The sequence below is a fragment of the Cyprinus carpio genome, chromosome A23 (assembly GCF_018340385.1).
Source record: "Cyprinus carpio isolate SPL01 chromosome A23, ASM1834038v1, whole genome shotgun sequence".
NCBI lineage: Eukaryota > Metazoa > Chordata > Actinopteri > Cypriniformes > Cyprinidae > Cyprinus > Cyprinus carpio.
The window spans coordinates 6,550,734-6,566,459 of record NC_056594.1 but is presented as its reverse complement, the minus strand read 5'-3'; the positions used below and the strand labels follow the sequence as shown (position 1 = coordinate 6,566,459).

General features: G+C 37.1%; 1 protein-coding gene across 2 annotated transcripts in view; it reads right to left on the bottom strand.

Moving 5' to 3' along the window:
• LOC109101288 (zinc finger protein 704-like) overlaps positions 1–15,726 on the bottom strand; it is a 49,230-nt gene that overhangs the window by 12,710 nt on the left and 20,794 nt on the right. For both annotated transcript variants that reach the window (XM_042712784.1, XM_042712785.1), the window contains exon 3: positions 1,766–1,866. In XM_042712784.1, the coding sequence (XP_042568718.1) occupies positions 1,766–1,866 (101 nt within the window). The remainder of the gene's footprint in view (positions 1–1,765; positions 1,867–15,726) is intronic.

Sequence of the window (15,726 nt, the reverse complement as noted above, 5' to 3'; positions counted from 1 at the left end):
CTTCCAAGACACGAATGTAAAGGGCTGTGTCGGGACAGCAGTTGTTTCGTGACAGCTTAAGAAAACTCTCACTTTTCATTTTGTTCTAGAATCTCGGAAAAGGTCAGAAGAAACGCAATACAAGAACGCTTTCACCACAGTTCACTTCACATTAAAAGTCCTGCTCTTTAAAAAGAGACCATCTTTGGTTACACTTCTTAAGGGATAGTTGTGCTCAGCGAATCAGTTGATCCAGTTCACCAAAATGAATTTGATTTGAATCTCGAGTTTGACTCACTGACTCTTTAGTACCCATTTATTCTAACAGCATGGAAAACAGCAACCTCTACATTACCACTCAGAGTATCTTCTTCGGTGTTATACGGGTTTGGAACAACATGAGGGTCAATGATGACAGACTCATTTTAAATTTTGGGTAAACTATTCCTTTAAGGACAAAGTCTGTGTCTGATTCAGTCTAATAAAACATCAGTGAGAGAGTTCAAGCACTTCTGTTAAAGCACAATGTCTATTGTCATTTCTTCTGAAACTCCGTGAACATACTTTTGGTTTTTGGAAGCCGTGAGCTGAAGGAAGGACAGTCACTGCACTTGAAACCCATTCAAATGTAAATCTGGGGTTCCTTTCATCATGCTTAAAGAGACGTAAAATGGAAAACAGATTTTTTCTTGCTCTGATGACCATATCGACATATGCTAATATTTATATAAAACTTTACTATATGTCTACACAGACGATTCTGTGAAACAAATCTGCAAAAACTGCTCAGAAATCATGGTGACTAAGACGTGACAGCCATGAGCTCATTAACATATGACCACCCATGTTTACATATCAATGATTATTCAGCTAGTCTAATGAACGACGGTGTGAACTATGCTGGTATGCTGAAATTAGCCAATCATTTAGGTCATTTACGTCTAGAAGTCTTAAGTGTACAGTAGAAGAAACAGCCTGTTTAATTGTACAGGAAGAAATGGAAAAAAAAATCATTTGAAACTTATTATGACCATTTTTGGTGCAAGAACCCTTTACTACAATTAATAAAATTTTATACAATTAAGACTTTTTTTTTTTATAAAGTACTTTAAAAAAAATAACTGTGTAACTGTTTCCTGTTCCAATATATTGTAAAATGTAATTTATTCCTGTGAGTCAAAGCTGTATTTTCAGCATCATTACTTCAGTGTCACATGATCCTTCAGAAATCATTCTGATATACTGATTTGATAATCAAGAAAGTTCAAAAGAACAGCGTTTATTTGAAACAGATTTTTTTTTTTAATATTACGTGTTTTTTTAGTTTAATTTTTGATCAATTTAATGCATTCTTGCTGAATTAATTTCTTACAAAAAAAAAATAATAATAATTGACTGATATTTAGGTGATAGCATAAGCAAGCCATTTGACTCCTGTCTAAACATTGTGACCCTAACAAACAAAACATTTGCTTGAGCATCTCTACCAACAACATTGGCTCAACCAATGGTGTGAGTCTGGGGCGGGACTATGTGTTTGAAATGGAACGGACTGGGCTCCAAAAAAAACATTCTGTTTGGCAGCACAGAAATCACACACTTCATTAAAGCCATTTTCTTTATAAAACAAATAATAATGGAGAAAGAGGGAGTCCTTTCAGGCACTTATGGAGGTTTAGAGCTTGTTTGACAAGTCGTCATTCAACCTGAGTGCTCTGGGATCAATCAGGTAACAGGGAAGCGGGCGTTAGCATGGCAGCACAGGAGAAGTAGAGCGACGTTTAACCTGAGGCACTGGAGGAAGGGTTGAGCACCAACGGGCTGGTGGACAGTATGGTCAGGACGGTGGCAGCCATCACCTCTTTATCAGCAAGACCAGAAGGCCTCCTGTTCAAAAGAGAGAGAGAGAGAGAGAAATGAGGTTTACCAATCACAGACATCTTAAGACCTGGATCAACTAAAACCAATTATGTCAAGCAGAGGCAGATGTTCAGCGCACTCTCACTCTCACATCAACATAAAACAGCACACATCTGTTAGGTGGGCCGCCCGGGCCTTTCTCTCTTTCTCTCTCAGCCTGTTTTCTCTGTTCGGCAGGCCGAGTCCCACAGTAAACACTTCTCTCGGCCGTATAGCAGCTCCCTACTGCGCTGAACACATCATGGGTAATGGAAAATTCCAGCGCTGTAATAAACACTAGCGCCCGGCCTCTGGTGTATGCCCACACAGCACAGCTCCATTATCAACTGTATTTATTCAGCGTGTGTGTGGGAGACAGTTTACTCATGTTTGTAAATCAACACCAGGGTTTATTGTGCGGCTGAATGAAAGGCTCTGTTAACTGTTTAGGCTCTTGCTCACAGGTGAGATTCAGCTTCGAGCTGTGTATTTATACTGCATGTACATGACTGATGGCTGTTATATTGGATTGCAGTGAAAGAGGGAGAAAAGGGAGGGATTGTGGGAGATCAGAGAGTGAGTGTTAGCAGACATTACATTTAAATATTTATGCAAATTAGAAATGTTTAAATAAGATTACTGTACATGATGGGACTGATGCGAATGCGAAAGGGGCATGTTGATTCAACAAGCACTAAAAAACAATATTAAACAAATGTTATGTTATAAATTTGTTTCGTCAAATGGAAATGATTTTGGTTTTAATCCTAAGGGATCATTCTCCAAAAATGTTAGATAAATTTATTTATTTGTACATTTGCATATACTTTAATGTGGCACACTAAAACATGTCATGATAAGTTTGATGCTAACGGCGATCAGTATGGAACCATGTTGTTACTGTTAAATAAAAGTGTAAATCAAGATGGCGCCGCGTATGGCTGCCTCGGCAAAGTCCCTTTAAGGCAAGTTATTTCACTCGGCGGCCATCTTTGAAATGCCTCACTGGCACGCAAATCCAGCTCCTATCTCTTTGAATGGGGAAACATCAAATTCTCCAAAACTGTTCGCCAAGCTTACGATTAAATTTTAGTTAAAAAAAGAATTTTTTTTAGAATAGATCAGCCAGTGCACATGTGTAGTCTCAGAATGCTGATGGTTTCTATAGCAACCGGGACTTCTAACGGCAGCTGCAGTGATGCGATGACTTTACCGATTGGCTCTTTTATTCAGAGGGCGGGGCTTCCTTTGATAGAGAGGCCATATTGAGCGTTAAGAGCGTCAAGACTGGTGCTGGCCCACCTGAAGGACATCACTGGACCCTTGCTGGACTCCCTGCAGTTTGCTTACTGAGCAAACAGGTCTGTGGACGATGCAGTCAACATGGTACTGCATTATATCCTACAACACATGGACAGACTAGAGACTGTGAGGATTCTGTTTGTGGACCTCAGCTCAGAATTCAACACCATCATCCCAAACCTCCACCTGTCCAAATTAACTCAGCTTTCTGTGCCCACCTCCATCTGTCAGTGGAGCACCAGTTTCCTGACAGACAGGCAGCAGCTAGTGAGGCTGGGGAAACTCACAACTAGGACCCTCACCATCAGGCCCAGGGATGCCCCTCAGGGATGTGTGCTCTCCCCACTGCTCTTTTCCCTCTACACCAACAACTGCGCCTCTAAAGACCCCTCTGTCAAGCTCCTGAAGTTTGCAGACGACACAACACTTATCGGCCTCATACCGGATGGTGATGAGTCTGCTTACAGGAAGGGGGTTAAAGAGCTGGCTGTCTGGTGCAGTCTTAACAACCTGGAGCTGAGCAAGCTCCAAACAGTGGAGATGATCGTGGACTTCAGAAGGAACCCCCCTGCTCTCCCCCCACTCACCATCATGAACAGCACTGTAATGACAGTGAAGACATTCAGGTTCCTGGGCACCACCATCTCTCAGGACCTGAAGTGGGACATTCACATTGACTCCACTGTCAAGAAGGCCCAGCAGAGGCTGTATTACCTTTGCCAGCTGAGGAAGTTCAACCTGCCAATGGAGCTGCTGATACAGCTCTACTCTCCAGCCATTGAATCCGTCCTCTGCCCTTCTATAACTGTCTGGTTCAGCTCAGCTACCAGATCAGACCTTAGAAGAGGATAGTCTGGACTGCTGAGCCAATCACTGGTACAACCCTTCCCACTCTCCAAAAACTGCACTCATCCAGAGTGAGTAAAAGGACAGGCAAAATCACTCTGGACCCCTCATATCCAGCACACTTCCTCTTTGAACTGTTGCTGTCTGGTTCGGCGCTACAGAGCTCTGAGCACCAGAACAGCCAGGCATAAGAACAGTTTCTTCACTCAGACAATTCATCTAATGAACAGTTAACTTGGCAGTTAACATGCAATACTCAACATTACCTATACTTTTATTTATTTAACACACATACCTCTATTTACATTTCTTTGCATTTGTACATAATACACTTGTACACACAAATACCACATTGTCTACTTTGTATATATATATATATACATATATATATATCTATATATATATATATATATATATATATATATATATATATATATATATATATTTGTATATTATTTCCTATTTACTTATCGTATTTTTATTCTTTTTAATATCTGCTTCTTGTCTTGTCACTGTCATTCTGTTTGTGCTGTGGAAGCTTCTGTCACCAAAACCAAAAATTCCTCATACGTGTAAACATACCTGGCAATAAAGTTCTTTATGATTCTGAAATTTTTTTTTTACTTAAACTAAAACTATTTATAGTCCATATAGAAAATATTTGATGAACAAACTGTAATTAAAATAGCAAAAGTTGTCTTGGCAACTAACTGAAATAAGTTGAAATACTAAAATTACAAAAACTTAAAAAAAAAAAAAAATTAAGTGAAACATATGTATACAGATAAATAATAGCATATAAATAATACTAAAATAACACCGGTATGGAAGCAATGTGAAACATGATGGCCATATGTGAATGAAGATTATCAGTGAATCATGATTTAAATTTTGGTCTGTTTGTCATTTGTTTTGTTTTTGTTTATGTTGTGTGTTTTTTTTAAGCTTTATGCCTTTTTTAAATATGTGTTTAATGTTGACAGCCCTCATGCCAATTCATTTCCATTGTAAGGAAAAGTGCAGCGTGACTATTCTGCTAAACATCTTTTTTTCTTTTCTTTTTTTTCCACACGAAAACGAAGTCATACAGATTTGGAATGAGATGAGAGGGAAAGAAGGTAATTTTCACAATTTTTTGGTGGTGAACTACTCATTAAAAATCAGCTACCTATTTCAATATTTGTAATTATGTAATTTTTGAGCCACGCTAGAGAATCAAGTTATAGAGGCGTTCTGGAAATAAGATTCTTTCCCCGTCTGATCCTCTTCACCCTGAACACAGCAGCACTGATCTAAGCACAGAAACCGACACAATGCTAAGCTGTGTCTCTGTGTTATATAATCAAAAAAGTCCCACTCACACTCCCTCATAATTTCATGAAATATGCACACACGTACACACACACACACGCCGGGTCCCCCCCGCCTGCTTTGGCAACCCAACCAGAGCAAACTGGTTTGGAGTCGCTGTGAAAGCCAAGCCCAGAGACTTGGCAGGGCTGTCAAACTTTTTTCCTTTATCTGGGTCAACTTCCAAAAATCTTTCTATCGTTGCAAAAAAAGCAAGCAGTGGATTAGAAGCAGACAGACTAAGGAACATAAATAAAATATGAAGTTCTGCCTCGTTTTTAGAGAGAAGAGAGGGGAATGACAGAGACAGATCTACACAGAGAGAAAACCACACAATTTTGGAAAAGAGGAGAGGAGAGGTGAAACTGTCTGCTTCTAGAGGCAAAGAAAATGACACACATTATAGATGATGGTACTATGTTGGTCTTATTAAAGACTGTGTGTGTGTGTGTGTGTGTGTGTGTGTGTGTGGGAGTTGGTTTCAAATATAATTTGCTACATATATATTCTTATGCAATACCAAAAATACCAGCATAATCCACCTCCAGTGAGTGCTTTGATCAAGAATGTCGGAAACAGCAAACTGCAAACACACACCTACATATTCTTACTGAATGTATGCTCAACACACACACACACACACACACACTCACAATTCACCTAGCTGTCTAAATTGGAACGAGACTAGACGGACTGTTTTTCATAGTGAATTAATTATAATTACTACATTTTTACATGATACAGATGTTAAAAAAAGCTATTTAAAATAACTGTTTACTGTTTGAATATGTTTTCGAATGTTCATTACTCCAGTCCTCAGCATCACATGATCCTTCAGAAATCATTCCAGTATGATGATTTGATGATCAAGAATCATGTCATATTATTATAAAAAAAAATTGTGGAAACTGTGATACATTAATTCAGGATTCTTTAAGGAATCGACAGTTCAAAAGAACAGCATTTACATGAAACAGAAATCCTTTATAACCTTATAAATGCCTTTACTGTCACTTTTGATTCATTTAATGCACTCTTATTGAATAAAACTGCACATTGATCTGATTTGCAGATTAAAATATATATGTAAAATATTCATGTGTTTTGTCAAATTTAACCAAATTCGAGCGACTGTTTTGTAATTTTAGCTCCCAAAAATAAATCCACACAATGATCTGGAAAAGAGCGAGAGCTGGAGGATATCAGAGAGATTCTAGCACCAGCGCTGTTTTCTCTGACCGTTTCCCTCCCACTCACACACCGCCTGCTTTCCTGCCTTCCCGCTTCTCCTCGCTTTTCCCGAAAAAGCTCTTTATCACATTCAGCTGTATGATTCATGCGTTACCATATTCACACAAACATGCCGAGAGGGGCTTAGTAAATCTGTGAATGTGTGTGAGAGATAAATGAGACTTACTGGAATCAGAATTCCAGCATTAAAGTCAGATTTAAGTGTGCGTGAAATGCTACACCAGTAACTGTGGTGAATAACCCACATCCTCTAATCACTCAGCTTGACAGCATCTGCAGGCCTGTGTAACACAGTGTCTAGATTTTAAGTGAGCAGAACAACATAACCTAGCGTCTACACTTGTTGATTATATTGGGACTGATCTAGTTTTGTGGCATTGCGACACTCATTTGTGTGTAAATGCAAGTAGATTTTCAGTGGACTGTGACTGTAAAACCCAGCGTAGACCCAGTGAATTTAGCGGCGGTCTGGCCGCAGGGCTCATTTGTACTCCCGTCGGAAATAAACGTACACGTCTACGGTTACATTCCTCCAATCTGAGTGCCACAACTCTGAGGAAATGAAGAAAAGATTATGATTGAAGAGCATCTCCGTTTGGGTTTTTCTCTTGGTTAGCCCTAGGTTACATTAGCTGAGAATAAGCAGCTGTGGTTTGTGTTGTGTTACACTCTTGTGCCATTGTTAGGACACTGTGATGACAGTTTTGTGGTGGCTTGTTGGAAACAGAATTTTTTAGCGGATTCTGGAGAAAGGCATTCTGGAAACACAACTGAAGCAAAACTACCAAAAGAAGCAGTTTTACTAATATACGACAGTCAAATTTCTTACACTTACTGTGACTATAGGGCACTTCATATCATTTACTCATCCTCATGTCGAACACTCATGTCTGTGGAACTAAAAAAAAAGATGCATTTCTGAAGAATATCCTAACTTTTCTTTTCATTATAATGAAAGTGAATGAGAACTGGAGCTTTCAAGCTTCAAAACAGAGGCAAATGCATCATAAAAGTATCACAAAAATGGTTCATACAACTCATGCTGCATTTCCAAGCCTTTTGGAGACATGTGATAGCTTTGTGTGTGGAAGAGACTGAAATTGAAGCTTAATGGCACCAGTCTTCATTCACTTTCATTATAAAGAAAGCGACTAGGATATTCTTCAAAAATTCACCTCTTGTGCTCTATGGAAAAAAAAATAAGAAAATGAGAGTGAGTAAATGAAAAAGAACAACAAATGATGAATCCTGCACACTGCTAGTTTGCAAATATCAATGCATTTCGGTCATTCAACCTTTGACAGGCATTGTTCACAAAAAAAAAAAAAAAACCCGAATTCAAACACACCCAAATTTTAAATCTAAAAGAGCTGATAAGAAAACCATTACAATCAATAATAATAAGCAATGACATACCAGGACAAGAAAGTGACAACCTAAATAAATAAGTAAATTAGTACATACATACATACATAATATTCCTTTAAGATAAATGATGCATTATGCAAAATTTCACACTGGGCATTAAAATGGCTAAATAGGTTATAACTGAGAATATAACAAGTAAATCAGCTATAATTTGATTTATTTTTATTATTTATTCATTTATTATGCCATATGAAAAGCTAATAGAAAGTAAAGTAGCGCTGTCATTCTTGGCAGATAAAAATTCATGTGAGAGTCTGCAGACCGACTCTTAACGGTCAGATTATCAGTGACTCCATGTGACTTAATCAGGTTTAGATGAAGCCTATTCAGAAGACCTCATGGGAAATTGTGTGTGGTCACACAGATCAGTCTGAGAGTACAGGTATATAGAAAACACTTCATTTGTGTATAAGCTGTTATGTCTGAATATCTCTAAATGTGTGAGGTTTTGTGTGTGTGTGTGTATAGTGCGGGATACAGCAGGCAGTGAGAAGCACAGCTATCACTCCCACGCCTCCGAGCTTCAGTCTCCGCCCTGCTGGCCAGCTCTCCCTGTGTGTGCATGTGTGTGTGAGTGTGTGTTTGTGTGTGTGTTTTCTCCTCCCCTCTAACCAGGGCCTGGCTGCACATGTTCACTGATAGAAGTTCAAGTAAACAGAACAGGCCCTGCCTGATAGCACTCCAGAGAGCAGCTCCATTACTGACAAACAGCTGCTATTGGCTGGAGTGAAGCCAGCAACTCACTGAGAGAGAGAGAGAGAGAGAGACCCACACTAGATCTCTGTTCTAACATGTTATAAGATAATCATTTCAGTTCCATTAATAAATCTGACTAAATTTGAATTAACATGAACAGCATGTTTTACATTTTCTAATTTCTAAAGTTAATATGCAGAGCAGGCAGCAAAAGGTGGTTGTTTTTTAATGATCAAAAAGTTAAATATTTAATCAATTCAGACAGTCAGTAATACAGTAATATATTTTGCAATGTAATTTATTATTGTAATGCAAAGCTGAATTCTGAAGTGGCCTTCAAAAAAAAAAAAAAAAACCACCTGCTCCAAACCTGCTCAACTGTGTAGCATGACAGAAGAGCAAAACAATTAAAAGTAAAGAAATGTGTGAAATATGAAGTGAATGAGTCTTCCGTGTTTGTGGTTAGATAGTTAACAGATAATATTTATATAAGAGAACTGTCATACCTTCTCTGAGTGTCTGTTTACAGGACTGTGTGGATGTGGGTCACCTCACTATTTATAACCAACCTGTGTGTGTGTGTGTGTGTGTGTGTGTGTGTGTGTGTGTGTGTGTGTGTGTGTGTGTGTAAATAATGTGAGCGCTGTCCCCCCGCATGACACACACATACACATACACACACACACACACACACACACAGACACACACACACACACACACACACACGTATACAGCTGATCCTTGTCCTCAGTTTGCTCAAGAGAGTTTTGAATCTGGAAGTATATTTGAAACACATACATTGGGAAATAAAACTTTGTTCTCTGTGACTGAAAATTTAATATTCACTTCCAACCATACAAAAAGTTTGGGGTTGATATGATTTTTAAAAGCTTTTTTTTTTTTGAAAGAAGGGTAATGTTTATGGTCACAAAGGCTGCATTTATTTGACAAAAATACAGTAAAAAGTAATTAAGACAAATATTAGTACAATCAACTATTTTCTATTTGAATCTTTTTTAAAATGTAATTTATTCCTGTGATGCAAAACTGAATTTTCAGCATCATTTCTCCAGTCTTCAGTGTCACATGATCCTTCAGAAATCATTCTAATATGCTGATATGCTGCTCAAGAAACATTATTATTATCAATGCTGAACACAGTTGTGCTGCTTAATATATTTGTGGAAGCCGTGACACATTCTTCTGGACTCTTGAATGAATAAAGTTTAAAAGAACAGCATTGATTTGAAATATAAATATTTTATAACATTATAAATGTCTTTACTGTCAATTTAATGCAAACTAAAAAATGCAAAAGCGAAGCATATTCACCAGTGGTCAGACTTTTGGAGCCTTACGGCTTTCATTGCACTGCCTCACTGGTTTGGTTTGTCTTTGTTTGGTTCAGTGTGTTTTTAAGGAAGCAGATATGTCATGCTGCTTGGCAGAGATCCAGACACAGGAAAGCTATCTGGCCTGCAGAAAAGTGCACAATAAGCACTGAACATTGTATGCTAAAGTTAGCACCACACACACACACACACACACACACACACACAGAGATCATTCTTCCTGTGGTGTGTTGAAGACACTCAACCCCTTGTGTGACCCAGAAGTGCAGTTTTCTTCACAGTGTTGTCCTGACTGTTGATTCAGGACCCTTATATGACACAATTTACTTAAAAATAATTTTGACTTGTCCATCAGCTTGTAAATAAAAACTAAGCTCACATTTACAGCAATTCACTTGGAAGCTTAGCAGGAAAGTAGGATGTAAGTTGTTAATGTAATAGAAGTAGCAACAGCTCTTTCCTTACATTCAGTATTATGATACAGCTTAGTGAAATTGATAATCGAAAAAAAAAAAATGTAGGCTGGGATTTGGTTCAGTCCATCAGTTGATTGGATGGAGGCAGGTCTGAAAGTCATTTGTAAGCAAGTGACGGGGTTTAGGAAGACTTAGTGATTAGAGAAGTCCAGAATAAGTCCAAAAAATAACATACGGTTATTAGCATATTAAATTGATTTCTGAAGGATCACGTGATGCTGAAAATTCTGATAATGATAATGATAAATAATGAAATCATGAATAAATAATGATGTATATATATATATATATATATATATATATATATATATATATATATATATATATATATATATATATATAAACATAGAAAGGTTATTTTAAATTGTAATAATATTTCACAATAATCTCAATATTATAATCAATGATCAAAATAAAATCATGGCAATTATTATTACGGTTTATAGTCAAACTGAATTGGATAATATGACTAATATGAAAGAGGTTTGAATTGTTTCTTGTAAAAAGTAAACCCAAGTATGAAAACTCAAACTTTTCAAGCTTTTCTTGCAACTCTAAAAGGATTTAAGACTCTTTGGATTTAATAACAATAATAATAATAATTCCAGTGTTTTTGTTTTTACTATTATTTTTATTTAAGAGATGCCCTCCCACCAAAAAAAATCATAACTCTACAATGATTCATTCTTTCCAAAAAAAGCTATTTAAAGTAATATGTTGCAGAAATATAAAATATCAAAATATTTATATCTGTAAATCTATATCTATATATATATCTAAAAAAATAATAATATTGTATATCGTACAATATCGTACAGCCCTGATCTAGATGCATGTTTTGAACATTTATTTGTTGGGATCACATTTTAACAAACTGAAGGATGCTTTGACCTTTTTGTTTTTACTAATCAACAGCATACCACAGATGCCATCCACCATATTCACTTGTAAATAACCCATAATATTCCTTTGATAAGCCCTGCTCCAGGCACGTCTACTGTTATCAGCAATACTTCAAAGCTGCTGTGAGAAGAGTGCATCAAAACTGCAGTCCCACGGCCTGACCTCAGATCAAGCTAAGCATGAGAAAATAACAGCATGCATGATGGGACCAGTCCTTTGAGCTAGTTATTAAAGTAGCATGCCAGGGTACATCCGAATGCCCTTTCTTCTAAATTTTTGAGTGTTTATTTGTGCAATCTTTCCCAAAGGTTTTGTGCATGTCAGTCAGCCATCCTTGTTGTGTCAGCCAGAGAAGTCCTTTGAATATAGTGCGTGGGAAGCATGTTTGCTTCACGTGAATGACCTTGGCAGAGTTAGAAAGCGTACGGCATCCCTCCCTCTAGATGGCCAGTGTTTTCTTTTATTCATTTCTTGTGCACATGTTAAGATTTGAAACGTTTGCAGTTCCACGTGAGCAGTGAGTGTTTCATACATGATCTCTCTCTCTCTCTCTGACATGTGTTTTCATTTGTCTCCCTCCCCCGCGACCCTTCTCTCCCATTCAGCCCCTCATTTTCACTCCATCCCTCACTTTCGCCTGAGAGCGGAGGGGCGCTACACCTCCCCCATCCCCTCTTGCTCAGTGCTGATGGACGGATAGTCATGGATGAATGTTATGAAGATCCACTTAAACACAATAGGATGTTGAAGGACTTATGAGTAAACCAGAGATGTACTATGCATTCGTGATTGTCATCGACATGTGTAACTTAGTCATGTTTTCTAAGAGCCATCAATTTAACATTATGCCAATAATTAATCAAAAAATTTAATTGTTAATAATTTACAGAGATGCATAAATATATTAATTCTGTTAAATAATAAATTAAGACAGTAAATTTGCAATAATAGAGTTTTGTACTATTTAAAACATTACTGTGCTATTGTACTATTGTACTAATGTATATTTAAAAAAATAAGCAAGGATGCATTAAATTGATATATAAAAAAGTGACAGTAAAGACCTTTGTTACAAAAGATTTCTATTTGAAATAAATGCTGTTTTCATGAACTTTCTATTCCTTTAAAGAAAACCGAAAATAATTTAATTTAATTTAAAATACTCAACAACATGATGGTTTTCAACACTGATCATAATAATAAATGTTTCCTGAGCAGCAAATTATTATTTGGTCAAAAGTATTTTTGACCAAATAAATGCAGCCTTGGTGAGCAGAAGAATTGTTTTCAAAATCTTAAAAAAAAATCCCAAACTTCTGAACAAACAAACAATAAATAAATAAATAAAATGACATACCAAAAAGAAAATAGTTTTAATTGCTACAAGTGAATTTAGGCATCACAAGATTATATGGTACATAATGTAAAAAAGGCTATTCATTTGACTGACTGATTGATTATTTTGGCAAATATTGCAATTAACAGTGTTGTTAAATTATTAGTGATTTTAAGATCAAGTGAGCATTGGATTAATTTAAAAATGAACATGGACAATATATGAACATTGATAACCTATATCATGAGCACTCATATAATCATATATATTCATATATGAATACATAAAGACTGGCCACTATATATCCAATATCAACCAATACTATAGTTATAATAAAAAATAAATATCACTAATGGTCAATATATTGTGATATAGTGCAGATATAGTGCAGGGATATAGTTTCCAGCTGAACAGCTCCTTTCCTCATTCTATTTAATTTCTGTCTTTCAGCACTTCCACTTGTCGTTGGCTCCTGTGTGATGTATATCAGCACCAGAGCATGCTGCTATCTCTCTTTTCCATCTGTATTTCCATCTGTCTTTCTCTCTCTGTGCAGTTCTCTAATTATAGCCATCGCCGCCCCCTCCCAGCACACCCAGTTAGTCTCCGCCTGTTCTCCACCACTGTTATGTAATGCCCCGCTCCTCTCCAGATCCACACACACACACACACACACACACACACACACACACACTGATAGGTGGGACAGTGTCCATGTTTACCAGAGGATAACAGCAATAGAATGATAGATGACTAGACTTTAATAGCACACAACACTGTGATTTATAAAAGCCCTTCTTATGCAAGTAACTGTGTGTCTGACAAACTGCACTGCCTTTAAACCAGAGCTCAGAGCCAAACGCTCTCTCTCTCTCTCTCTGTCTCGCAAAACGCACATGGTCTCACACAAACACTTATGTAAGTTACTTCATAATAATGTAATACTATATAATAATAAAAACTGCTCTCTTGCATATCTCACTATAATTTTCTCAAACAAAAAGCTGGTTTAATAGCAACAGTGTCTGCCAATATGTTCACATTTGATTTCTAAAAAAAAATATATATATATATTTCATTTGGTTTATACTACCATTCAATTTTGGCATCAGTATGTTTTTTTTTTATGTTTTTTTATGCTCGTGCACCAATGTGGCACTTATCTGATAAAAAACACAGTTTAAAAATTAAATAGTTTAAAAATATTACTGTTTTTACTATTACAATTTAAACTGTTTTCTATTTGAATTTATTGTAAAATGTAATTTATTTCTGTGATGCAAGGTTGAATTTTCAGCACCATTACTGCAGTCTTCAGTATCACATGATCCTTCAGAAATCATTCTAATATGATGATTTGCGGCTCCAAAAACACTTTTATTATTATCATATGTAATGTATATAGAGCCATTTCGACAGTGAGCAACCACCTAGCAACAGGCTAAAACTACTAAAAACACATTTGCAACATCCTGACAACAATTTCTGTCTCTTCTAAACATTTCAAAAATCTAGTTTGTGTATTGTAAATTCCATGAAGTATATGATATTTGTTTAAAAATAAGCCTGTCAAGCTGAGAGACTAGATAGCTGACCAACTAAACCAACTGTACACCAGGCTAGCAGAGCAGTTAAACCAACAAAGAGCAGCAGGCCAGATTAGTTTTCAGCAGAAAACAACAGACAAAAAGATACACCAAGACAAAGAATTTTGCACCCGCATGACAAAACACCACTTCCTCACACATCCAAATTTAGTTTGATGAGTCTAAAGGGAAACATCCTCACATGCTTAAACTTGAAAAGCCTCTGAACTATGCCATCAAAATAGTGGTAACACATTCATAGTGTGTGACAACTAAACTTAAAAAAAAAAAGGTCCATTTTTAATCAGCAGGCTGAGCACAACGAGGCAGAGGATACACACTTTGTCATTTGAGTGTTGAAGCAAACCAAACAAAATGGAAGCTATCAAGTTGCGTAAACAAAGATTGAGAGCAGTCTGTTGAGGGCCGATTAAAGGAGTGTTTAGGTGGACACGGTACATAGAAACGTTTTCCATTCGATTCTGAACACTACAGACACTACAGGGCAAAAACAAGCCTCGTTTAATACCTCTGAGAGGAGACACGCTTACCCTAACATACCTTACCTGACAACTCAGATGACGTCCAGAGCAACATTAATGCTGTAAAAGTCCTGGGGGTTTAATCACACACACACACACACACACACACACACAAACACACACAAACACACACACACACACAAAAAAATATACACAGACACAGACACAGACACACACACAGACACACACACACACACACACACACACACACACACACAAACACACACACACAGAGTTAGCAGTAAGACTGTGATAATTTCAAGTCTGAAGTATTATGCAGTACACAAGACTTTACAGCTTGGTAACCTTAAACACAGTTTCTGTGATGTTGTTGTCATTCTGCTGCACTAACTCCCAGCTGCGGCTTTAGCAACATATCTGGCGGCCTTAGAGGCAACTGTGTAATAAGCCATCTCTGAGTTTCTCATTTCCATCTGAGGGCGAGGGGAAACCCCACTTCGGCTGTTGTTGAGAGTGTGTGTGTTCATGTGAACTCGTTTCACTACCTTTGAGGGCCAAATTAAGTCGTTATTTTGCATGTAAATATTTTAAGCTTATGGTTGGGTTATATTAATTTCAAATTGTAAGCTGTGTCAAGTTGTGAGTGTTGCTAATTTGTTGTAACTTGCTGTCAGTACGTTGTTCGGGTGTTGTGGTCAAATGTGTTTTTAGAGCTGCTTAAGCTGTTCCAAGCTGTTGTTATCGTGTTGCTAGGGTGTTTTGGAGGCTGTGAGTGTTGCATTGCAGTTGCTAAGCTGTTCCAAGTTCTTGTTATCATGT